The sequence below is a fragment of the Ovis canadensis genome, chromosome 14, assembly GCF_042477335.2.
Source record: "Ovis canadensis isolate MfBH-ARS-UI-01 breed Bighorn chromosome 14, ARS-UI_OviCan_v2, whole genome shotgun sequence".
NCBI lineage: Eukaryota > Metazoa > Chordata > Mammalia > Artiodactyla > Bovidae > Ovis > Ovis canadensis.
In genome coordinates, this window is record NC_091258.1 from 24,082,880 (window position 1) to 24,106,922 (window position 24,043).

Below are 24,043 nucleotides of genomic sequence, written 5' to 3' on the forward strand. Positions count from 1 at the left end.
TAAAATACCTAGAAGTAGAATTTTTCTATGTCTTATGGTGGGTGTATGTTTGATTTTGTAAGAGGCTGCTAAGTTTTTAGAAAGCGGCGGTCACCTTTCACATCTGCAACAGGAGTGCCTCGTTCCCCTTTTGTGTCCTCACCCACTTGATAGCGTTCCTAGGAACACGAGCCATATCTGTGACAGAAAAGTGAATCTGCCTGCAAGCGGGGAGTTCTTAAGGAAATAGGCTTTAGTAAAGCAGTTTAAGTAGAAGAGAGTGGGGGCAAGAAAAACTGGGTGAATGCCCCCAACATGCTAGACACAGGGAACTCATATGGTGGTCAACAGTGGGGGGTACTTTTACAAGGTTGATCTGACTTAATGCACATCCACGGTTTGCCAGTGCTTCCCATTTTTCCCCTTTAAGGTGTAACATTTTGGAGGTTGACTTTTCTCTAGTTTGGGAGACCATGTGATTATCGTGAATGATTTTCCTCTAGGTCAGAATAGGTATTCTCTTATTAAAGTTTTCAATAAAGCTTTAATACACTTTTCTTGATTATGAAGTGAAAGTGAAGTAGCTCAGTCGTGTCCGACTCTTTGCGACCCACGTGGACTGTAGCCTACCAGGCTCCTCCGTCCACGGAATTTTCCAGGCAAGAGTACGGGATTGGGTTGCCGTTTCCTTCTCCAGGGATCTTCCCGACCCAGGGATCGAACCCGGGTCTCCCGCATTGCAGGCAGACGCTTTACCGTCTGAGTCAAAATGTTATACTTAAAAATTGCATGTTATGTCTTGACTATGTTAAAAGTTTATATTTAGAAATGAAAAGTGTGCCCCTGCTCGCCCACCTCTGTTGATCGTAAAAGCGGGAGCATAAGAGACAGTGAGAGCAGTTGGGCTGGAGCTCTTCAGCCTGCCGGCCTCTGGAGTTGGAGCTGTTGCTGTGGGGAGGGCGTCCGTCCTCAGCCCTGGAATGTGTATAGGCTGTGGGCTTTGCTTTTCTTCCTCCTCTTCCTGAACTCATTTGTTGAGCAGAACTCTTGAGCACCTGCTGTATGCCAAGCACTTGATGCAGGCAATGGAAAAGATGAGTTGACTTGGTGTCTGTCCTTTTCAAAGAACAAGACATAGAGGTATGATATACATGCAGTGAATTTAATTCATTTAATGTATATAGTTTGATGAATTCTGACCGAAATGGTTCCTTTTCATTGGTGTTCCACTTTCCCCTTCCCATCCCTTCCCTTTCCTTCCTAGATTAGCACCAAGGTGATTGAAATGAAAATAGGTGGAATTTTGAACTTCTTTCTACTAGGGGTATCCCAGATAACAAGTACCAAATTGACACTCCCTAATTTATCAGCTCTTTTCCATGTGATAAAAAGTCTATATAGCAAGTTATTGTATAATGAGGGCTATTTAGTAGTAGTTTAGAGCAAAGCAAGTTAAAATTTAACTGACATTGTGTAATGTACAGTAGGCCTGGAAGGTTGGTAAAAGTGGATTTCTGTTAAGTGAATCATGTTTTCTGATTTGGAGAATGCAGTCTGTGGAAACAAGTTTCAGCTTAGACTCCCCTTGAAAGCACTTAAGTAAATCCAGTCTATTAAAAATCTTGGAAAAGTGAAGGGGTAACTTTTAAAAAATTATTTTTTTGCCATGCCATGTGGGATCCTAGTTTTTGGCCACACCGTGCGGCATTTGAGATCTAGTTCCCTGACTCGGGGTCAGCCCCATGCCTCCTGCATTGGGAGTGAGGAGTCCTGACCACTGGAGTACCAGGGAAATTGCTGAGAGGATAGCTTTTGATAGGACTTTAATAGTCAGAATAAAATGCATAAACCACATGAAACCAACACTTGATATTTGAATCTTAAGGGGGGGCGTGGCTTTGTCACACTTTTTTGTCCATTTTTTCCCTTTTCGGGACTCTCAGCCCCAAGAAAGTGAGGAGAATCCTGCTGCAACCCTGGGTGGTCAGTCGAGGCATAAGCCTTCCTCTGCCCCCCCCGCCCCGGTCCCCTCGCTTCTGCCTGTGTAGTACTGTCAGCAATGCACAGTTCACACACACGGTGACAAAATTATAAATATCATGGTGTCCCAAACTTTGTCTTGTTCAGAATTTGTTCTGACAATCGAGCACAGTTCAGCATGGATCATTGGTGCTCAATACATGCTATTAAATCAATGACATTCCTGCTGTGTGTTGAACATTGTCGCCTCCAGGTGTCCCCTAGGCCACCCACACCAATTTCCAAAGTTAAGACTGAGCAGTAACTGTTCAGTAGATGTCACCATCCATCAGGTACTGGGTCCTGGTGAGAAAAAAAAAAATAAAGAAATTTGAATGGTTCTTTTTATGCAAGTACTGATCTGATTTTTTTTAAACTTCATTTGTTAATAGTTCTCCCATTTAAATACCTGTACATTTTGGTGGTTTTTAGTATATTCACAGAGTTGTGCAGCTACCCCCACAGTCCATTTTAGAACACCTCATCATTCCAGAAAGAGGCTTCATACCCATAACAGGGACTCCCTTATCCCTCCCCACCCAGCCACTGGCAGCCACCCTCTTTCTCCTTGCTGTCTCTGGGGATCTGCCTCTTCTGGATATCACCCAATTCATGTGAACGGACTCTTGCGATGCGTGGCCCTTGAGTCTGGCCTCTTCCACTCAGCATGATGTGTTCAGGTGCCAGCCACCTGGTAGCCGTGTCAGTCGGAGAACATTCCCAAAGCTGTGTTTTTCCAGGTTAGATCCAGGAGATCCTTTTGGAGCTGGGAAGAACTGTGGAGATGGATTTCGTCTGGCATACCCTGATTTTAGAGATGAAGTTAAAGCGTTTATCACTCAGAGCAGTGTTCTTTAGTCATTAAGTCGTGCCAGACTCTTTCAACCCCACGGACTGTGGCCCACCAGGCTCCTCTGTCCATGGTATTCTCCAGGCAAGAATACTGGAGTGGGCAGCCATTCCTTTCTCCAGAGGATCTTCTTGACTCAGGGATCGAACCCGTGTCTCCTGTGTTGCAAGAGGATTCTTTACTGCTGAGCCACCAGTGTATTAGTCCTTAACATCTTCTCCTACCTCCCAAATTCACTTTTGTGTTGGGAAAGAGGGAGGAGGGAGGAGAAGACTCTGCTTCCTGTGCTTGTTTCTGGCATTTGACCCTGCAGGCCTGGGCTTTGAGTGTTCTTGGGACACTGTGCCTGGGTCTGGCTCACAGATGCCTGGCTGCCGTGGAATCTGTGAAGTGCAGTACACATGCAGCAGGGTGTTTGTTGATCACGCCTTTGTAGCCTAAGTTTTTACCTCAGGCTGACCTCCCATGTCCCTGAGTCCTTTTGAAGGCGGAGGACACGAATTTGGTGGTAGCCTGCACAAAGACTTGTTTCTAGAGTGCAAACCTTGGAAGCTGTATTCCAGCGCCCCCTAGTGCCTGCTCTGGGGGTTGTCCTCCGGGTCCCTGCTTCCTGCAGGAGGTGCTGTTTCCTGTGGCTGCATTGGATCCCTGGAGAGCCAGCAGTGCACCACACAGGTGACTGGCAAACGCCTTTCCTTCTCCTTACCTCTCCTGGGCTGAGGCTGTGTCTTTGCTTTTCCTTTAGCAGGAACACTGGTATTTCCAGTTTGGCCTGTGCCTTTCGCAGGCTGTACAGCCCTAGGCCCTAGAGGGCCTTCTGGAGTCTGCTCTGGCAACTCAGAGTGCCACGCCCTGGCGCTTGGCTGCAGTGAAGTGTCTTGCATCCACCCTAGCTGTGCCGAGGGCTTGCCCCTTTTCCTGATGTGTTTCTTGTGCATATATTTTTCATGTCCTCTCTAGAAAAGATCTGAAAATAATCAGACGGTAATAGTAGGAGTTCTGAAGGCCTGAGCTGGGGTCAGTGGAAGGGAGGGGAAGTGGAGCTTTATTCTGGTTGAGAGGACCCCTCTACCCCTAGGCCCCTTCCCAGAGCGGGGATGGGGCGGCTCAGCACCCTGTGCTGTGTCCTGACCCTCATGGCCTCCCCCCGCCTCCTCCCCGCCCCCCCCCCCCCCCCCCCCCCCGGCCCGTCACCACAGCTGGGAGAAGAGCGTGTATGGTTGCTTTCTTGTTCCTCCTCTTGACTCCAGTATTCATTCAACTCTGGTGGGCCTGGCTTAAACCTCAGGGATCTGCCTCACTTGATGACAATGCCAGCATTTCTTTCGTGCTCTGTGGTCCATGGAGGGCTCGCAGTGGCTGTTGCCTGGGTGCCTGGGCATGCCGGCCCCTGCAGGCTTGGCAGGGACAGGGAAAGTGGGATTGCACTTCCTCCCTTGCCAGCCTCACAGTCGTGAGTTTCAGCTCTCGCTGCTCCTGCAGGACAAACGAATGCATATTGCCAGTGCCATTTTCTTCCCCACTAGATTGTAAATCCTGTGAAATCAGGCATTGACTCATTTTTATCTTTTTTTTTAAAACCAAAACTTTTCCTTTAAAAACAGACTTTATTAATTCTCCAGAGGAAAGAAAATGTTTCATACATGTATAAGAAGAGGGTAGGTAAAAATTTTCCTCACAGCTGAGTGTTTTCAGTTTTAGTTTAAAAACAGCCCCAGCAAGCTCTTTATTTGGAAATAATTTTAAATTTATAAAAATTGCAGAAGTACAAAGAGCCCCCATTTTATTTTTTATTCATATTGACTGGTTAGGGTTGAACCTCACTTAATCATTGGGGTGTGTTTAAGTTCTCTCCCTCTTTATACAGATACCTGTACAAACTCACAAACACATGAAAATACAGACACGTTTTCTCTTACCTTTGAGGTTTGAGGGTGGGTTACATGCACTGGGACCCTTTAGCCTCCTTGTCTGCCTGAATGTATATTTCCCATGAATATTCTCTTAAAGTAACCACAGTTGGACAGCTATCACTTCCATATGTTGACATGGACGCAGTGTCTTTTTCTGACCCACTGTTCGTATTCTGGACTTGTCAGTTGACCCTATGCTCTCCTTTTATAGCACTTCCTCTCCAGGGGAGGATCCAGCATAGGGTCAGATGTTGCATTCAGTTGTACTGTCTCTTTAGCTTCCTGTCATCTGGAACTTTTCCACAGCCTTTTGTGACATTGAGTTTTTGGAAGAGCACAATCCTGCCCCTGCTTTTTGGTAACATTCTTCATTTTGCCAGACATCTATAACAGTTTGTGATTGAAGATTAGGAAGACTTTTGGGGATGGTGAGACTGGAACATTTTAATGGAAGCTGGCTGTCCGGAGTTTCTGTGATAAACTCTTTGGTGTCATAAGACTTGTGATGCTTCAGTCAGATATAGTTTTAGTTAAACAATTGTCACTAAAATTCAGGGCAGTGTAATTTATGTCCACTCACTGGGGTTTGCAGTTGAATAAATACTTGGGGTTTTCTATGCTTTTTTAGTCTTAACTTCATAATTTAACTTCTCTTCCTAATTTATTTAAGCTAAATTCTACTTTACAACAATACTTCTATTTGCCTTTTTGGAACAGTGTGGATAAAAAACACTTCTTCATAGTGATGCTTCCTGTGATTATTTATAACTGATATAGATGATTTTGAAAAGCACTCAAATGATAGCCTCTAAATTTATGTGGGATATTATATTTTATTATATCACTTCGCTTCAGTGTTTTTGAGTGATTACAAAAGAGACATTAGTTTCTCTGCCCATGAAAGAAATACTTACTGTTTTTTCACATGTATTGTGATGGCAGGAAATTGTCTTTTATTTTGAAGTCTCCCTTACTTGAGGCTTGAGTGACTTTGTGCAACTCAGATTGGAACTTGGCGCTAGCCTCTTAGCAGTCCCTTCTGTAAGCTCAGTTGCAAAACTGACATGACTGTTCTTTAGATTCTTGCAAGTGTTAACTGCTTACTTTCAAAAACTCATGCATTTTAAGGATTGAAAATAGATCCCGTTAGGGCAGAGAATGTGAAAATTCATGTGTATTTTTATGGAGTTGTCTATTGATATGTGTGAGCTAGTGTTAAGGGGATTATGTTAAAGTTCAGAGCAGCTCTGGCTAGCCATTTGTCAGGTGTTAAATGATACTTTAGCATTGCATAGTTGATAGTTAGCAGTTGCTTATGGTGTCATTTTTGGATTAAATGTTTTCATCAAGTCCTAATCTGTTGTCAAGGAGATCATGAAACATAGGTGCAAACACAGCTTCTGGAAAATGGGTATATGAATAGTTGTACAGTGATTTGATAACATTGACTTTACAGTTAATCTTTTGAATAAAATATTTTTGCATGGTTCAGAACTAACAACTCTGAAAAGATATATCCTAAAACATCTCAACTCTCCGTTCCATGACTTCCATTGACTTTCCTCCTTCCAATATCTATTGCTTTTTAAAAATCAGTTTTTGGCTGTGCTGGGTCTTTGTTGCTGTGTGCAGACTTTTCTCTAGCTGCAGTGAGTAGGCTCTAGAGTGCTGGCTCAGTAGTTGTGATGTCTGGGCTTAGTTGCTTCTCGGCATGTGGAATCTTCCTGGGCCAGGGACTGAACTTGTGTCCCCTGCATTGGTGGGTGGACTTCTCACCACCAAGCTACCAGGTTTGTCCTGGTATTGATCTGCCTTTGGTTGGTGGTTTAGTCATGACGTCATATCTGACTCTTTGCGACCCCATGGACTGTAGCCTGCCAGGCTCCTCTGTCCATGGAATTTTCCTGACAGAACATTTACTTCTCCAGGGGGTCTTCCTGATCCAGGGATTGAACCTGAGTCTCCTGCATTGCTGACGAATTCTTTACCGCCGAGCCACCAGGGAAGCCCCTATCTTTATGCAAATACAAATCAGTATTTCTATTTTTCTGCCTCCCAGCCCCCCCCCCTTTTTTAACCCAAATAATGTTTTCTTAATTTAACAGTGTTGGAGATTTCTCCCTGTACACACTCCTTCCATCTGGAAGGCTGCACCAGGAGCTCTTAGTTCCCAGTGGAGGAGCAGAGTTCTAACCCCAGGACTGCCAGGAAATCTTCCGCCCTTCCTGTTGCCCTCACCAGTGAGTTTTGTAATCAGGTTAAAGGTGTGGATCTGTGGAGAAATTACTGACATGAAGTTGTAATGAGAAAGCACACGTAAAATCTGTAGCAGATTTTTCCAAATAATACTTTAAAAACAAAGACTTGAGTAAAACGGAAAATAATAGGAGAACTTGTCTCTCCCTGGAGTCTAAGCACTTACTCGCCTTCTGCGGTGGCCCACACTCTGTCTGTGGAGTGTGCTTCTCTCTGGATCTGAATCAATCCACTTCTTACCTATCGCTGTCTCTCACTGAGTCCTTTCTGTGATGAGACATCAAGAGTGCGAGCTTCATTAGATCCTGAAACCAGCTAATCCCCAGCTTGTCATCAACACTGTTGCAGACGTCTTCATGCTGTTTCTTTGCGACAACTTTTGGGCATTAACAACTGGTTGGGAAACTCCCTTGGGAGGGATAGTATCTAAAATCAAGGACGTGCGCTCATCTTCTGCAAGAACTCCAAAATTAAAACTTGCTGCTGAACAACCATCAACAGGAGAATATTTGATCCCACCAAAAAAAGATATCCCACGTCCAAGGGCAAAGGAGAATCTCCGGCAAGACGGTAGGAGGGGCGAAATCATGTTTAGAATCAAATTCCATACCTGCCAGAGATGCTCGGAGGGCTCAAACAAAACCTTGTGCACACCAGAAGACCCTACAGAGACTGAGCCAGACCTGCCTTGAGTGTTTGAGTGTCTCCTGTGGAGGTACAGGTCATCAGTGGCCTGCCGCAGGGGCAGGGGCTCTGGGTGCAGCAGTCCTGGTGTGGCATAAGCCCTCTTGTAGAAGGTTGCCATTAACGCCACCTTAGAGCTGTTGAGCAGACAACCCACAAACTGCAGAACAATTATACCAAATAAATTCTTGTATGGTTAAGAAGTTCTGGGACCCACAACAGATTTCCCAACCTGGGGATTTGGCAAAGGGATTGAGAATCCCCAGGGAATTTGACTTTGGAGGCCAGTGGGATTTGACTACAGAACTTAGACAGGATTGGGGAAACAGACTCTTGGAAGGCACAGACAAAACCTTGTGCGCAACAGGACCCAGGAGAAAGGAGCAGTGAGCCCATAAGAGACTGACCCAGACTTGCCTGTGAGTATCCAGGAGTCTCCAGAGGTGAGGTGTTGTTTGGGGGCAAACACAGCCCTGTCCATCAACAGAAAATTGGATTAAAGATTTACTGAGCATGGCCCCGCACATCAGAACAAGACCCAGTTTCCCCCACAGTCAGTCTGTCCCATCAGGAAGTTTCCATAAGCCTCTAGACGGCAGACAGAATGAAAGCCACAATCACAGAAAACTAGCCAAACTGATCACATGGACCACAGCCTTGTCTAACTCTACGAAACTGAGCCTTGCCGTGTAGGGCCACCCAAGATGGATGGATAATGTTGGAGAGTTCTGATAAAACGTGGTCCCCTGGAGAAGGGAATGGCAAACTACTTCAGTATTCTTGCCTTGAGAACCCCATGAACAGTATGAAAAGGCAAAAAGATACAACACTGAAAGATGTCTCCAAATCGGTAGATGCCCAATATGCTACTAGAGAAGAGTGGAGAAATAACACCAGAAAGAATGAAGAGACAGAGCCAAAATGAAAGCAGTGCCATATTGTGGATGTGACTGGTGATGGAAGTAAAGTCCGATGGTGTAAAGAACGATGTTGCATAGGAACCTGGAATGTCAGGTCCATGAATCAAGGTAAATTGGAAGTGGTCAAACAGGAGATGGCAAGAGTGAACATTGACATTTTAGGAATCAGAGAACTAAAATGGACTGGAATTGGCGAATTTAACTCAGATGACCATAATCTACCACTGTGCACAGGAATCCCTTAGAAGAAATGGAGTAGCCACTATCGTCAGCAAGAGGGTCTGAAATGCAGTCAGTACTTCGGTACAGTCTCAAAAATGACAGAATGATCTCTGTTTCCAAGGCAGACCATTCAATATCACAGTAATCCAGGTAATCCCCACTAATGTTGAAGAAGCTGAAGTTGAACGGTTCTGTGAAGACCTACAAGACCTTCTAGAACTAACACCCCCAAAAGATGTCCTTTTTATTATAGGGGACTGGAATGCCAAAGGAGGAAGTAAGGAGATACCCGGAGTAACAGGCAAATTTGACCTTGGAGTACAAAATGAAGCCGGGCAAAGTTTGCCAAGAGAACGCACTGGTCATAGCAAACACCCTCTTCCCAACAATTCAAGAGAAGACTATGCATGGACATCACCAGATGGTCAACACCAAAATCAGATTGATTATATTCTTTGCAGCCAGAGATGTAGACAGTCTATACAGTTAGCAAAAACAAGACCAGGACCTGACTGTGGCTCAGATCATGAACTCCTTATTGCCAAATTCAGACTTAAATTGAAGAAAGTAGGGAAAACCACTAGACCATTCAGGTATGACCTTAGTCAAATCCCTTACCATTATACGGGCAGTGACAAATAGATTCAAGGGATTAGATCTGATAGAGTGCCTGAACTATGGATGGTTTGTGACACTGTATAGGAGGCAGTGATTAAGACCATGCCCAAGAAAAAGAATTGCAAAAAGGCAAAATGGCCGAGGAGGCCTATGGATAGCTGAGAAGAGACGAGACGCGAAAGGCAAAGGCGAAAAGGAAACATACCCATTTGAATGCAGAGTTCCCAAGAATAGCAAGGAGAGAGAAGAAAGCCTTACTTAGTGATCAGTGCAAAGAAATAGAGGAAAACAATAGAATGAGAAAGACTAGAGATCTCTTTAAGAAAATTAGAGATACCAAGGGAACATTTCATGCAAAGATGGGCACAATAAAGGACAGAAATAGTATGGACCTAACAGAAGCAGAAGATGTTAAGAGGAGGTGGCAAGCACACACAGAAAAACTATACAGAAAAGATCTTCATGACCCAGATAACCACAATGGTGTGATCACTCACCTAGAGCCAGACATCCTAGAATGTGAAGTCAAGTGGGCCTCAGGAAGCATCACTACAAACAAAGCTCATGGAGATTGTAATGGGAATTCCAGTTGAGCTATTTCAAATCCTAAAAGATGATGCTGTGAAAGTGCTGCAGTCAAAATGCCAGCAAATTTGGAAAACTCATCAATGGCTACAGGACTGGAAAAGGTCAGTTTTCATTCCAGTCCCAAAGAAAGGCAATGCCACAGAATGCTCGAACTACTGCACAATTGCACTCATCTCACATTCTAGCAAAGTAATTCTCAAAATTTTCCAAGCCGGGCTTCAACAGTATGTGAACTGTGAGCTTCCAGATGTTCAAGCTGGTTTTAGAAAAGGCAGAAGAACCAGAGATCAAATTGCCAACATCTGCTGGGTCATCGAAAAAGCAACAGAGTTCCAGAAGAACGTCTACCTCTGGTTTATTGACTATGCCAAAGCCTTTGACTGTGTGGATCACAACAAACTGTGGAAAATTCTGAAAGAGATGGGAATACCAGACCACCTTAACTGCCTCCTGAGAAATCTGTATGCAGGTCAAGAAGCAACAGTTAGAACTGGACATGAAACAACAGACTGGTTCCAAATTGGGAAAGGAGTATGTCAAGGTTGTATATTGTCACCCTGCTTATTTAACTGACATGTAGAGTACATCATGAAAAATGCTGGGCTGGATGAAGCACAAGCTGGAATCAAGATTGCTGGGAGAAATATCAATAACCTCAGATATGCAGATGACACCACCCTTATGGCAGAAAGCGAAGGAAAACTAAAGAGCCTCTTGAGAGTGAAAAAGTTTGCTTAAAACTCAACTTTCAGAAAACTGAGATCATGGCATCTGGTCCCATCACTTCATGGCAAATAGATGGGACAACAGTGGAAAAGGTGAGAGACGTTATTTTCTTGGGCTCCAAAATCACTGCTGCCATGAAATTAAAAGATGCTTGCTCCTAGGAAGAAAAGTTATGACCAACCTAGATAGCATATTAAAAAGTAAAGACACTTTGCCAACAAAGGTCCGTCTAGTCAAGGCTATGGTTTTTCCAGTAGTCATGTATAGATATGAGAGTTGGGCTGTAAAGAAAGCTGAGTGCCAAAGAATTGATTCTTTTGACCTGTGGTGTTGGAGAAGACTCTTGGGAATCCCTTTGACTGCAAGGTGAGCCAACCAGTCCATCCTAAAGGAAATCAGTCCTGAGTATTCATTGGAAGGACTGATGCTGAAGCTGAAACTCCAATACTTTGGCCACCTGATGGGAAGAAATGACTCATTGGAAAAGACCCTGATGCTGAAAAAGATTGAAGATGGGAGGAGAAAGGAATGACAGAGGATGAGATGGTTAGATAGCATCACTGACTAGATGGACATGAGTTTGAGCAAACTCTGGGACTTGGTGATGGACAGGGAAGCCTGGCATGCTGCAGTCCTCGGGTCTCAAAGAGTCAGACACAGCTGAGCGACTGAACTGAAGTGTTCTGATGATTGACCATGAGGTTTGTTCCAGCAGCCTGGTAGAAGGCTTGCTGGGTCACGATTCCTCCCCTTCCTCTTCATTGACATGAATCATTTGAAATTTTAGTTCTCTTACTGGATTGACCAATTTCTGTTTTTTTTTAATACTTTAGATTGTATGGAAACTCAAATAAGAAAGTGTACTTAGACGTGTGATTTCAAAGAGTATTTCATTTATTTTTATCTTTCCAAGAGAAATCCAGCCTGAAGAGAAAAACTTAGCAATCCTGTAAGAACATTCACTTCCTATCCTAATGTGTCTTCCCCACATTGTGAATTAAAGTAGCCGCTTAGAAGGTAGAGTGGCTCTCTTTTACGTGGACAGCATTCCTGTTGTCGGTATTAAATAAAGCCATATGAGTCTTCCTCCATGTTTGCGTTGGGCTTCACGTCCACAGTATTGATCATCTTTTGGGTCCTGCTTGTTTGTTACTGCTCTTGTATCCCATGAATGCATTTTCTGGAATTCTTAAGCAGCCCACCTCCACCTGTCCCAAGTGTGTATGAAAGTCAAGAATTATTTTGCCTTTTGCACTTGAGTAGTGACTATAGAATAGAATTCTATGAAAACAAAAAGAAACGCTTTTTTCCTTGGAACTTTCAAAGCATTGCTGTCTTGCTGTATTGATTTTGGTTCTTTAAGATCTTCTGTTGAGTTTGTAAATTTAGTAATTTAAATTTAATAATCCTTTGATATCTTTGAATACTTCCTTGTTCTCTCCTTTTTTTCCCTGGACATTCTGCTTACTTTACCTGCTAGAATTTCTTTCAGGATACAGATTAGAATTTTAACTTCTTTTCTGTTTCCCGTGTTTTGTTTACACAGATTCATTTCCCCTGTTTTAATAGTAACCCTCTTTATTGCTGTTTATTGCCCCCTCTCATGTCTTTGGTTTTTTGTTGTCCATCCATATTCAAGAACTGAAATCATTAATATATTGGTGGATGTGTTTCCTAGGCACATCGGAAGTTTACCATTTCTCTAACAGGCTTTCCCTGTGAAGCAAAGTTCCCTTGTGCTTTTTTGTAATCCGTTACCTGGAAGCCACAGATCTGTTTTCTGTCCGTAGTGCTTGTGGCCTTGTAGGTCTGATGCTTCACTTAGGGTGATGCTTTAGAGAGTCATTGATTAGCAGATCATCACGTTCATGCATCATGTCCACCTGTTGATCCACATTGGGATTCTTTTCAGTTTCTAGTGGTTATGAGTACAGTTGCTGTAAACTTCAGCATGCAGGTTTTGTTGTTGTTTTTTTTTTTTGGTGGACATTGTTCTTCATTTCTCTTTGGTAAGTGCTTAGGAGTAGGCTTGCTGGGTTGTGTGGTCAGTGAACTTTATAAGGAACTGCTGAACTCTTTTTTTTCCCTGAGTTGCTGTGCCTTTCTGCATCTCTAGTTGCTTCACATCCTTGCTGGCAGTTGGTATTGTCTGGAACGTTTTCTCCCATCATAAGGCTCATCATTTTGATTTTCTTCCATAAAACCCTAAGGTTTTATCTAGACTTAAAGACCTCTCTGCAGTGGGACTGTGAAGGAGCTCCAGACAGCACTGTCTGTTTCCTGGAGAGGGTCTTGGGGGCTCCTGGCGGATTCTTTATAGGGTCCATGTAACACTGTTTTCTGAAACTGAATGATTTGTATATTTTATGTGATCTGTGATTCTTTTTTTTTTCCCCAGTATATTTTCGGAGATTTTAGCCCTGATGAATTCAATCAGTTCTTTGTGACTCCTCGCGCTTCAGTTGAGGTAAGACAAAATTTTGTTTTATTGGGTGCATGCATAGATTTAATTGATGGTTATATTTTAGATCGGGTTTTGTTTTGTTTTGTTTTTGATTTATGCCTTTTAATTAGGAATTCCAAAGTACAGAAAAGTGTGGAGGCTAACATGAAAAAAGGAGTGGACCCATCCATTGGATTTGACTACTGTTAACATTTTTCTATACTTGTAAATAACAAAACATTACAGAGACAGTTGAAGCTTCTCTTGTATCCTTGCCCGTTCGCCTTATTCCCCAGAAATACTGAAACTCTGCCAAAAATGCACAGTACATTTTGTTTCCTGGCTGTGATCTTCACCTCTTACTGTGCAAATATATGCTGTTTATTGTTTTGTGCGGTTGAAATGTCTCATCAGGGGCTTCCCCAGGGGCTCAGTAGTAAAGAATCTACCTGCAATGCAGGAGAAGTGGGTTTGATCCCTGGGTCAGGAAGATTCCCCTGGAGAAGGAAATGGCAACCCACTCTAGTATTTTTGCCTGAGAAATCCGATTGACAGAGGAGCCTAGTGGGCTACAGTCCATGGGGTCGCAAAAGAGACCTGCCTTGTGACTAAACAACAACAAAGTGGTTTCATACTGTATCCATCATTTTGTAGTTTGTTTATTTTAAGCTAAATACTCTTTAGATTTATTTGGACATTTTGTTCTTGTTCTTTGATTTTAATTGTTAAATTTTATTTTTGGCTGTGTCCTGTGGATCTTAGTTCCCTGAGCAGGGAATGAACTTGGGTGCCCACAGGAGTCAAAGCGCAGAGTCCTAACCACTGAATTGCCAGAAAATTCCCCGTTAACTGTTAAGTATTGAACTTAGCTGTTTTCATGTTGAGGGGGACTGTTTAGGTCTTCAGTTCTTCCATTAGTACAGAAATGTGGCAGTAATCATATTTTGTCATGTCTCCTCATGCTCCTCTGTGGGTTTCTCCAAGAAGTATTCCCAGGGATGGAACTTTGGCGCCCTGTAAGGAATAAGCATCTTGAGTGCATCTGCTTTCTAAGTGGTTTTAACAGTCTGCATTTCCATCATTAGTGCATGAGAGTTTTTGCTGTTGTCAGTCACGTCATACTGTTTGCGACCCCATGGACTACAGCACGCCAGGCCTCCCTGTCCCTTACCATCTCCTTGCCCAAGTTCATGTCCATTGCATTGGTGATGCCATCCAACCACTCACTCTCTGATGCCCTCTTCTCCTTCTGCCCTTGATCTTTCCCAGCATTAGGGACTTTTCTACTTTTCTATTGAATCAGCTGGTTTCATCAGATGACCAAAATACTGGAGCTTCAACTTCAGCATCAGTCCTTCCAACCAGTATTCAGGGTTGATTTTCCTTAAGATTGATTGGTTTGATCTTCTTGCTGTCCAAGGGACTTTCAGGACCTTCTCTTCTCCAGCACCACAGTTTGAAGGCATCAGTTCTTTGGTGTTCTGCCTTCTTTATGGTCTAGCTCTCACAACTCTACATGACCGCTGGGAAGACCATAGCCATAACTATAGGGATCTTTTAGACCCCATTAAAAAGAAAAATTTTTGATAATTCCCAGTCTGTCCATGAGATCTCCCAGGCAAGAATACTGGAGTGGGCTGCCATTTCCTTCTCCAGGGAATCTTCTCAACCCAGGGATTAAACCCACGTCTCTTGTATTGACACTTGGATTCTTTACCACTAGTATCTCCTGGAAAGCCCCATTCTCAGTATAGACATACTTAAAATTTTTGTTAATCTGATGGAGTAAGTAGATTTTTGTCGTTTTAATTTAAATCTCCCAGATTATAAACATTTGAGCACCATTACATTACTTTCATATGTCCATTGGCAGAGTAGATTTCTATTTCTGTTAATTACCTGTTCTGTATCTTTCGTCCGTATTTTTATCAAATGGCTTGTTTTTTTCTTACTGTTTTATAGGGTTAATAATCTTTAGGAGTATATTTTAAAGTTTTAATGCCTTGTATTTCTTTTCCTCATAGTTTGTGGATTTTTAAAATATTAAGAAATTTTTTTCCTTCCCTGAGGTCATAAAAACATTTAATAAGTTTTTAAATTTTTTGTTTTCACTTCGGTATGTAATACAACTTGAGATTGTGGTGTTGAGTGTGTGTGTGTATGGGTGTGGGTGGTGGGGCTCTACCCCTTACCCCATAGCAATAGCAAAAAGATTTAAAAATACTACCTTCTTATTATTGAAGGTCCTGAGTATTGACCTCACAATATGGTAGCACTGTTTTCAGAGTAAGTTGATTTGGTTTTGTATCTAATACAAATAAATTTCAGCTTTTTCTGTTGCTCAGTTTCCTTTTGTGTGTGAGATTATATATTTTTGCTTAGAAAATTCTCTGTTCTTATAAGTAACTGTATAGTTAGAGAACTTTGAGCAAGTCTTGCAGTTTTATTCTGCTGCATTTCTATTATACCCAGTCACCATAAAGGGGTTTCTTAGAGCTGATGGAGGTTTGCTGCATCACAGGCACCATATGCAGTGTATGGAGTTTAAAAAAAAAACACACACGCTTTCTGTTGTTGAACTCATTGTGGCATTCTAGTAATGCCCAGTTATGCTCTTACCAAGTTAGTAAACCAAAGTAAGTGTTTTAAACACACTTAGCAGAAAACAGCAGCATTGCCCTGGGGCATGCCAGGGGCTCTCCTACTCCCTAGATTGTGAGTACAGTCTGATTCCAAAAAACAAGACTTTGAGTGCCTTACAAGTTAGATTTTTATCACCAGGGGGCACCCTAGTGTCATCAGTGGAATAAAGGCTGTGTCTGGGAGTTTGCTGTCTTCTGTGACTGCAGAGGGACGTCATCGTGATTTGTGGCTTTCCGAGACATACTGAATTGCTCTGTGTGTCCACGCCAGTGATAAAGGCTGGGGCACCAGATGGGAGCGTTGGAGTCGTGTGTGGAATGGCCTTGCACTTTAGGATCAAGTGCAGCCCGCCTGGGGACACAGTGCTTTGCCGTGATGAGTGCTGGAGTGCCCCTGTGTGGTGAAAATATGCACTCCTCTCAAGTCCAGAAAGTGGTCAGTTCCTTTTGTTTTCTTGGGCTTCTCTGGCGGCTCAGACAGTGAAGAGTCTGCTGGGCAATGCAGGAGACCTGGGTTCGATCCCTGGGTCGGGAAGATCCCCTGGAGAAGGAAATGGCAACCCACTCTAGTACTCTTGCCTGGAGAATCCCATGGACAGAGGAGCTTGGTGGGGTACAGTCCACGGGGTCGCAAAGAGTCTGACACGACTGAGTGACTTCACTTTCACTTCACTTTCCTAAGTATTATGGAATAGCTAGGAGGGAAAGAAATTGGCATATTCATGATACCTTCCTGCATTTTGCAGAGAGCCCAGTCACTGGCCATTTTGCTGTCTCTTTTCCAAACGAGGAATGTGGTCGCCAGCTGTTAATGCAGTTATTTCAGGCACCCTGTTAAAAGAGAGCCGTGATTGCCAGGCCTTTCTCTCCCAGCTGCTTTGCTCACTGTCCCCAGGCGTGGTCCCCGCCTGTGGCTGAGTGGACTTGCAGTGGCGGTGAGCGGTGTGTGCAGGTGGCCACGAAGGCTCTGTGCTGGTCGGTGGGCAAAACAAGTGTTCATAGTAGTCGATGTGCACTCTGCAGCTCCTGTGAAGCAGAGGCTGTGTCATGAGCCTTTTGTAGCTGACTGACATGTCCATTGGAGCCCATTTTAATTTTCTACCTCATTTTTGGATCTGTTTAATAGCAATCAGTATTGGAAAGCTTTCTAATGGTGTTTTAAAATGAAGATATTTAATCTTACTGTCTCCCCATCTGTGTTATTTTGTTAAAAATAGTGTTATGAGAAGTTGCATGGATAAATAGCCTTTTAATGAGGGTTGCTTTAATGAAATAGCATGTGTTGAACTTTAACAGTTTTTTGAGTTAAACTCTGTTTTCCACTTCCCTGGGCAGCTTCCTCCGTACGGCGGGACAGTTCTGTGTGGCGCACAGGCTGCTGGTGACCTCCCCGACGGTAAGCACGCACCATGGGGGCAGGCTTCCTTCCTTTCCCTTTCTGCTTGACGTTTTTGCTGTAAACTCCAGTAGCTTTAATCACCAAACCACTTTGGCTAATGAATTAAAGTTTATTCTATGCTTCAAAGTGTCAGACCTCCAAGGTGAGTTTTGGAAATAATTGCTCATTACTGTTTGTTTCCTAAGGATCCTCTGGCACAGGTGTACCCATCATAGCCAAGGCTCTCTGTGCGGGTTCTGGAGTGGGCTCTCTGTCGAGTGCACCGGCTGTTGGGCCCAGAGCTGGCAAGTCTCTGAGTACGTGCTTTCCACCTGGCTCAGTGGCAGCTTGTTTCTCTTGTCCTGAGTTTGCGGTTATGTCCACGCCTGTCATCAAGGCTCTTGGGAATTCAGGTGACCTCTTCACCTCCTGTCCTGTTATGACTGAGTAGCTGGCTGTCTCTGTCCCAGACACTGAGCTGATCACTGGAGGTGATGCTTACTCAGTTGCAGCCCTCTCGTATGTGTTACATGTCACTAACAGTAGGGTCCTCTCATCTTGCCGGCTGCCGCTGCCCGTGTCAAACCTGTCTAGACCGCTTTCCAGTTTGCATCACGCTCAAGGTCCTCACTGGCCTTGGAGAACCTGGAAGCTGAACCTTTTCTTTGAGAGCAGTGATTTGGTTCCCTGTTTCTACAGCATTGTCAGAAAGGGCTTTATTATAATTTAGATTTAAGTATAAACCTTGCAGAGACCATGTAAACTTTTTATCTGCAGGCAAATGAGAAAATGATTTTATCTAAAATTATTAGCAGCTTTATAAGAAACGTAAGGTAGAGAAGAGTTCTAATGATGACTTAGGATGAGGATAAAATAAGAGATATCAGAGGGACCCAGACACCCTTGTCAGGCCCTCCCAGCCTCAGGAGCCCCCTTGTCGTCTACGGGTTGAGGTGCTCCCTGACTTCCAGTACTTGGCACATAGCCGCTGTGCTCCCGGTGTTTGCTTGGGCTCCAGATGTCTCGCCGTCTTCCCTATTGTCAGAGCCCTGGTCCAGGTCGTGCCTTACCATCCTCCCAGGGGCTTCGGCTGCAGATGAAGGCTCCGCCTCCCTCAGACCCCCAGTGTCGCAGTGCTTCTCCCCTCTGCTCCACTCCCTCCTTCTTGCTCTCACGACGTCCCCCACCCCCTCCAGGCTGGAATCCCTGCTCAGTTACGCTTCTTGGCTCTTTTTCTCCCTTCTCCCCTCTCTCCTTTCAAGTCCATCTTTTAATCTGCCAAAAACACAGCTGCTCACATTGAGAGAGGCCAGCTTAAAGGCCCCTGTTCCCCAAGGCCTCTTCTGTCCTATTCTGTTATTTTTATTTCTGCTACAGTGCCAGCTCACTGTCCAGTATCCAGTGAACCTGCCTCCCTGTTTAGGCTGAGTTCAGCTGTGGGTGGCAGAGACCGCAGCTCATCCGTTTCAGTGTGCAGCAGCTGCACAGTACAGTGTCTGCAGTGTTGTAAACCCTGAGGATGGTTTTGGATGAGCGCTTTAGAGTGATTTGTTCTGGCACTTCCCACCACAGCCGGCTCCGCACACTCTAGGTGGGGGCTCCTAATGTGGCCTTTTTAAATTAGTCCCCAAAGCGGAAAGTAGCCTTGTCCCTCCTCCCCTCCCATCCCCTCCCCCATCTGGTTATCCTGCCAGCTCCTCTGACCTGTCTGTAGTTTCTAATCCAGATAGATCTCTTTGTGTGTGTGTTGAGGAGCATTTTGTTTTGTAAATTTATTTATTTTTATTTGAAGGATAATTACAGTATTGTGTTGGTTTCTGCCATATATCAACATGAACCTCCCTCCCACCTCTCACCCCATCCCACCCCTCTAGGTTGTCATAGGGCCCCTGTTTAAGCTCCCTGAGTCATACAACTTCTTGTAAAGCTTCTTGTAAAGCTGTAAGGCTTTATCTCACCCACCCTCTGCTTCCATCATTTCCATCTTTGATGTCTGTCTCCCTATAGATGTAATCCCCTGAGGCAGGGACCTTGCCTTACTAATCTCTGTACCCCTCCCCTTTGATAATAAACATTTTGCACATGGCTGAAAGCTCCATGATTATTGACTTGAGTCACTATGAACTGATTGGAGAAGTCAGCTGAGGAAGCCACTTAAGCAGTGATTCTCAGACAGATGTGGGCATGAGCATCTCCTGGGTGCCTCTGAGCATCTCGGACTTTAGGACCCCATCCGGGCACCCCAGCTACTGTACTGTGAGTGCTGCAGTGCATAGGCTTTGAGAGTGCCATGTTAGGGTGTGATTGTTGGTTTGAGCTAATTTTCCTTCCCCGCAACAAATTCCCTGCCTGATGATCCAGGTGCTCCTGAGCTTGCAGGCCTTCCACCACTTTCCAGCCCGACAGATTGGGCCTGTCCTGACTTCTCTGCCCTGGAGTGCATGCATGGTGTGTCCACAACCCGTGTTCTTGCGTAAGAACAGGAACCGAACTGTTTTGGGCAGGATGTGGTCACACTGTCCACAGTCTGGTAAATATTTTGGTAACAGCTGTAGCATATCAGAATGGTTCCGTTAATATCACATCACATTCTGGAGTGTTGTACGTTACGGTAAGATTAATGATTGCGATGTGGAACGCACTGGGTTGTGAATAACCAAACTGCACAGGCTGCATGGTACAGCACATACTAACTTCACTGTGACTCCCGATGCACCTCCCAGTCTCTGAACGGCGGCCTCCCTGCTTCAGTGACACCCGTCTTGGTCCACAGAGCAGCTCTGCATCCTTGCAGCCTCACTGGATGGAGCTCCCTGGAAGCAAACTGGATAGTTCACTTTTAGGGATAATGGAGAAATATATTTCCTTTGGTGATTATTTTCAAAATAAGGAAACCACGAATCAGTGCTCAGGGACCAGAGGATTGAAATTGTCCTCTCGATCTCTATAGATGGTTAGCTGTAACCATCATCATGTTCTTTCTTCAGGAGTGTTTTGCTGTTGGGCTGGTGTATTCTCCCCACTCCCAGGGTGTGTGATATCAAACCAAATGGAGAATTAGAAAACTATTTAGGGCCCTGGCCCCTCTGTGGGGCTGTTTTTTCTCCTCTAAAAATACTTCCAAAGTAAAATATATTCAGTTTTCTGAGTAGAATATGATTATTTTGGTACTGTGATTTTTTTTTGCTTGAAATAAACGCCTTGAGAAAAAGTGGGCCCCTTGTACTAGACTTCAGAAGTCTTCAGTAGTGCATGAAAAATAAATTAAAAAACACACATCCTTTCCTCACTTCAAAATGTGTCACTATTTCATCAGATATAAGATGACATTGGTGTTTAGTTTCTCTTGAGAAACTCAGTTGATTCTGAAACTCACCCTAATTTTTGAGATGTGATCTGTGAAAAAAATGTCCATCTTAAATGGATAGAATATGTGGATTGTTGTCAGTGGGGAAGAGGTATTAAAGGATTTCAAGGAGATTTTTAAAGGTTTGCAGTCCTAACTTTATCTTTTGGGATTTTTGGAAGCCCCTTCCTTATCCATGGGTTAATCCAATATGAATTAATTTAGGAGAAGTCACAGGCACTCATGAAAGGCCATTTTGGGGCTTCAGTTAAAGTTGTTAATAGAAGAGTCTGGGAAATGGATAATTTGAAAGAGTGCTTTTGTATAATTCATACTTTTTGAATTATTAAATTGGCACAAATTAGAGAAACCATATATATAGTATATATATAGAGAGAGAGCGTGAGCAAGCAGTGGTTTTCAAGTTCCCAAGTTGGTCATGTTGATTTTTAAAAATTAAGTTTTCCAAAATATATATGCCCTAGTCTTAGGTATAAAATAAACTAATAAAATCAGATTGCATTGAGAGACATGTTCAGACAGGCAGAATGGCATTTGTTTCCTATTCAAAGTTTCATTTTAATTTCTACCTTAACTGCTGTGAGTGGAAAATGGATACCAGCTTCTGTATTTCATATCTCCAAATTAAATATAATTTTGTGGTTATTATTTATTTCAGCAAATTACTTATTTAGCACAGAAATGTTTTAGCTTTGTTAATTACTGCAAGATTTTAAGGTTTCAGTTTCAAAAAGAAATAATTACTGAGACGTTTATAAGTTGTATAGCTGTGTTCTTAACTAGTGGGATATTTACTGATTATTTTCTTTCTAAACAGGACACGACTATCAGAGAATTGAATTTGGTGTTAATGAAGTAATTGAACCAAGTGACACTTTGCCGAGAACGCCCAACTACAGTATTTCAAGCACATTGAATCCTCAGGCCCCTGAATTTATCCTTAGCTGCACAACTTCCAAAAAGCTCCCCGATGACATTGATAAAGAAGTGGACTACAGCTCTGCCAATTGCCAGTACCCGGGCCCTGCCCTTGCCCTGGATGGTGGCTCTCATGCCGAGGCGGAAGCTTTAGAGAACGATGGTGTTTCAGGTGGTCTTGGACAAAGGGAGCGTAAAAAGAAGAAAAAACGTCCCCCTGGATATTACAGTTACTTGAAAGATGGTGGTGAGGGTGGACCTTCGGCGGAAGCCCTGGTCAATGGCCATGCTGGCCCAGCAGTCCCCAACAGCGTAGGCGCCGAGGACGTGGACTTGATGGGGGATGTACCCACGGCAGGGACCCCCCGGACTTGGGGCAGCCCTCAGGATGCCACGGACTTTGTCAGCGACGCCGGGCCTGCCGGGGCTTTCCTCGGAGCCCTGGATGGCGGGGCCAGGACTGCAGGGCAGCCCGAGGGCTGCTCCGGGGCCGACTCAGAGGCCTCCTGCCTCCCTGCCGAGGCCGGCAGGGACACCCTGTTGAGGACAGCTGTGGCTCAGCCCTCCGTGGGGACTGATACTACTGAGAACCTTGGAGTCACTAATGGACAAATACTTGAATCGTTGGGTGAGGGCACAGCTGCCAACGGGGTGGAGTTGCACACTGTGGAGAGCGCAGACTCGGACCCCGCCAAGGCCGAGAGCGCCCCACCTCCTGCGGATGCCCCGGCCTCCGCAGCGGGCAGTGTGCCCGCCAGTCAGCCCGCCAAGTCGTGGGCCAGTCTTTTTCATGATTCTAAGCCCTCTTCCTCGCCTGTGGTTTCTGTGGAAACTAAGTATTCCCCTCCCGCCACGTCTCCCCTGGTCTCTGAAAAGCAGGCGGAAGTCAAGGAAGGGCTGGTTCCAGTTTCAGAGGATCCTGTAGCCATAAAGATTGCAGGTATAGTTCCAAAGATACAGGTCTGAGGCCGAGATGGGAGCAGACAGTCTGCACTGTTATCCAGAGCGATAGCAGGTTACCTGTGTGTTCCGACGAATTTCTGAACAACACCTGTGCCTTATGTGTCACTAAAAGTAAAAGGACATATGAGCAGAATTGGGTGGGGAGGGATATCTTTTTCATTAAGTGGAAAATCCATGTCCACTATCAGTCATTTGACAGATTACATTTCCACGCCTTGCCTTCTGACGGAGTAGTTGTGCTCCCTTGTGTGACGGATGGGTAGTCCTGTCTGTGTTCCAGTTATTTCGGCCTCGGGGTTGTAATCCCTGAGGATTCCACTCACTTTAGAGTTATTTCTTAGAATATAAGAAAGTACTGGTTTTTTTTTTTTTTTTCTTTTTAATGCCTATTTTGGGTTGAGTAAATGGATTTTATTCAATTTTAGCACACCAAAGCCAATTCTTGACTGGAAAAGAAAAGCTGCAACAGTTTGGCCTGAAGTTAATGTTTCATTTGATATTCTAAGGCTCAAAAAGTAAGGCCAGTTCACAATAAAACTGTAAAGCCTCATGGCTTGTGTTTCTAAAGTTAAGGTGGGAAGTCAGAAGCAGGAGTGCTTATGTTTTTACACATGCCTAAGAAGCTGGGGCTGTTCTTCAGGACTCGTTATCCAAGGAGTTTACCAGTAGCCAGTACTTCAGGCTCTTACCCCATTGGCCCAGTTAAAATGAACTGGTTTTTTTTTGAGTTTATTGGCCGCACCGGGTGTTAGTTGCTGCCTGAGACTTTTCTAGTTGCGGTGAGCAGGGGCTGCTGTCTGAATGTGGTGACTGTGCTGCTTGTTTTGGTGGTGAGGGCCTGGTGGGTCAGACGGTGAAGCATCTGCCTGCAGTGAGGGAGAGCCAGGTTCGATCCCTGGTTTGGGGTGATCCCTTGGAGAAGGAAATGGCAACCTGCTCCAGTACTCTTGCCTGGAAAACTCCATGGATGAGAAGCCTGGTAGGCTGCATTCTATGGGGTCTCACAGCCGGACACGACTGAGCGGCTTCACTTTCTTCTTCCTTTCTTTCTTTTAGTAGTTGTGATGTATGAATTTAGTTGCCCCGAGGCGTGTGGAACCTTCCTGCGTTGGGTATTAAACCCGTGTCCTCTGCATTGGCAGGCAGATTCTTAACCACTGGATCACCAGGGAAGTTCTGAACTGTCTTTGTTTAGGCTTTAATGTTTGCTGGTTTCACATTTTGGCACACCTGACGGCATTTGGCACCGAATGACGAGGGTGAAAGCAGGAGCGAGATGCAGAGTGTGTGCTCTCTTAGGAACGGCCAGGATCGCAGCAAAGGTGAAGCACGTCCTTCTGCTGATAGTAAGATGACAGCAAACAACACTTGAAAAAGTTTTTAAATGAGCATTTTATTCCTTAGACAAAATATATTATTTTGAGTAATCTAGGTGTTGGATTTCTCTTAAAATGAGAAGTTAATGCATCAGCATTTTGGACTTTTAAAACGAATAACTTTTAGGTTATTTGGGTGAGTTTTTTATTGTAACTTTTTAAAATGTGTTCATTGCAAGGG

General features: G+C 44.2%; 1 protein-coding gene and 1 long non-coding RNA gene across 2 annotated transcripts in view; one reads left to right on the forward strand and one right to left on the reverse strand.

Annotated features, from left to right (window-relative positions):
• USP10 (ubiquitin specific peptidase 10) overlaps positions 1 to 24,043 on the forward strand; it is a 63,607-nt gene that overhangs the window by 17,167 nt on the left and 22,397 nt on the right. Inside the window, exons 2-4 of the mRNA XM_069552589.1 lie at positions 13,174 to 13,242; positions 17,196 to 17,256; positions 21,423 to 22,463. Of these exons, the coding sequence (XP_069408690.1) occupies positions 13,174 to 13,242; positions 17,196 to 17,256; positions 21,423 to 22,463 (1,171 nt within the window). The remainder of the gene's footprint in view (positions 1 to 13,173; positions 13,243 to 17,195; positions 17,257 to 21,422; positions 22,464 to 24,043) is intronic.
• On the reverse strand, positions 2,068 to 3,804 carry LOC138419701 (uncharacterized). The gene is made up of 2 exons (XR_011249030.1): positions 3,555 to 3,804; positions 2,068 to 2,301 (listed from the first exon to the last, which is right to left on the reverse strand). It is a non-coding gene; the product is annotated as an uncharacterized lncRNA (long non-coding RNA).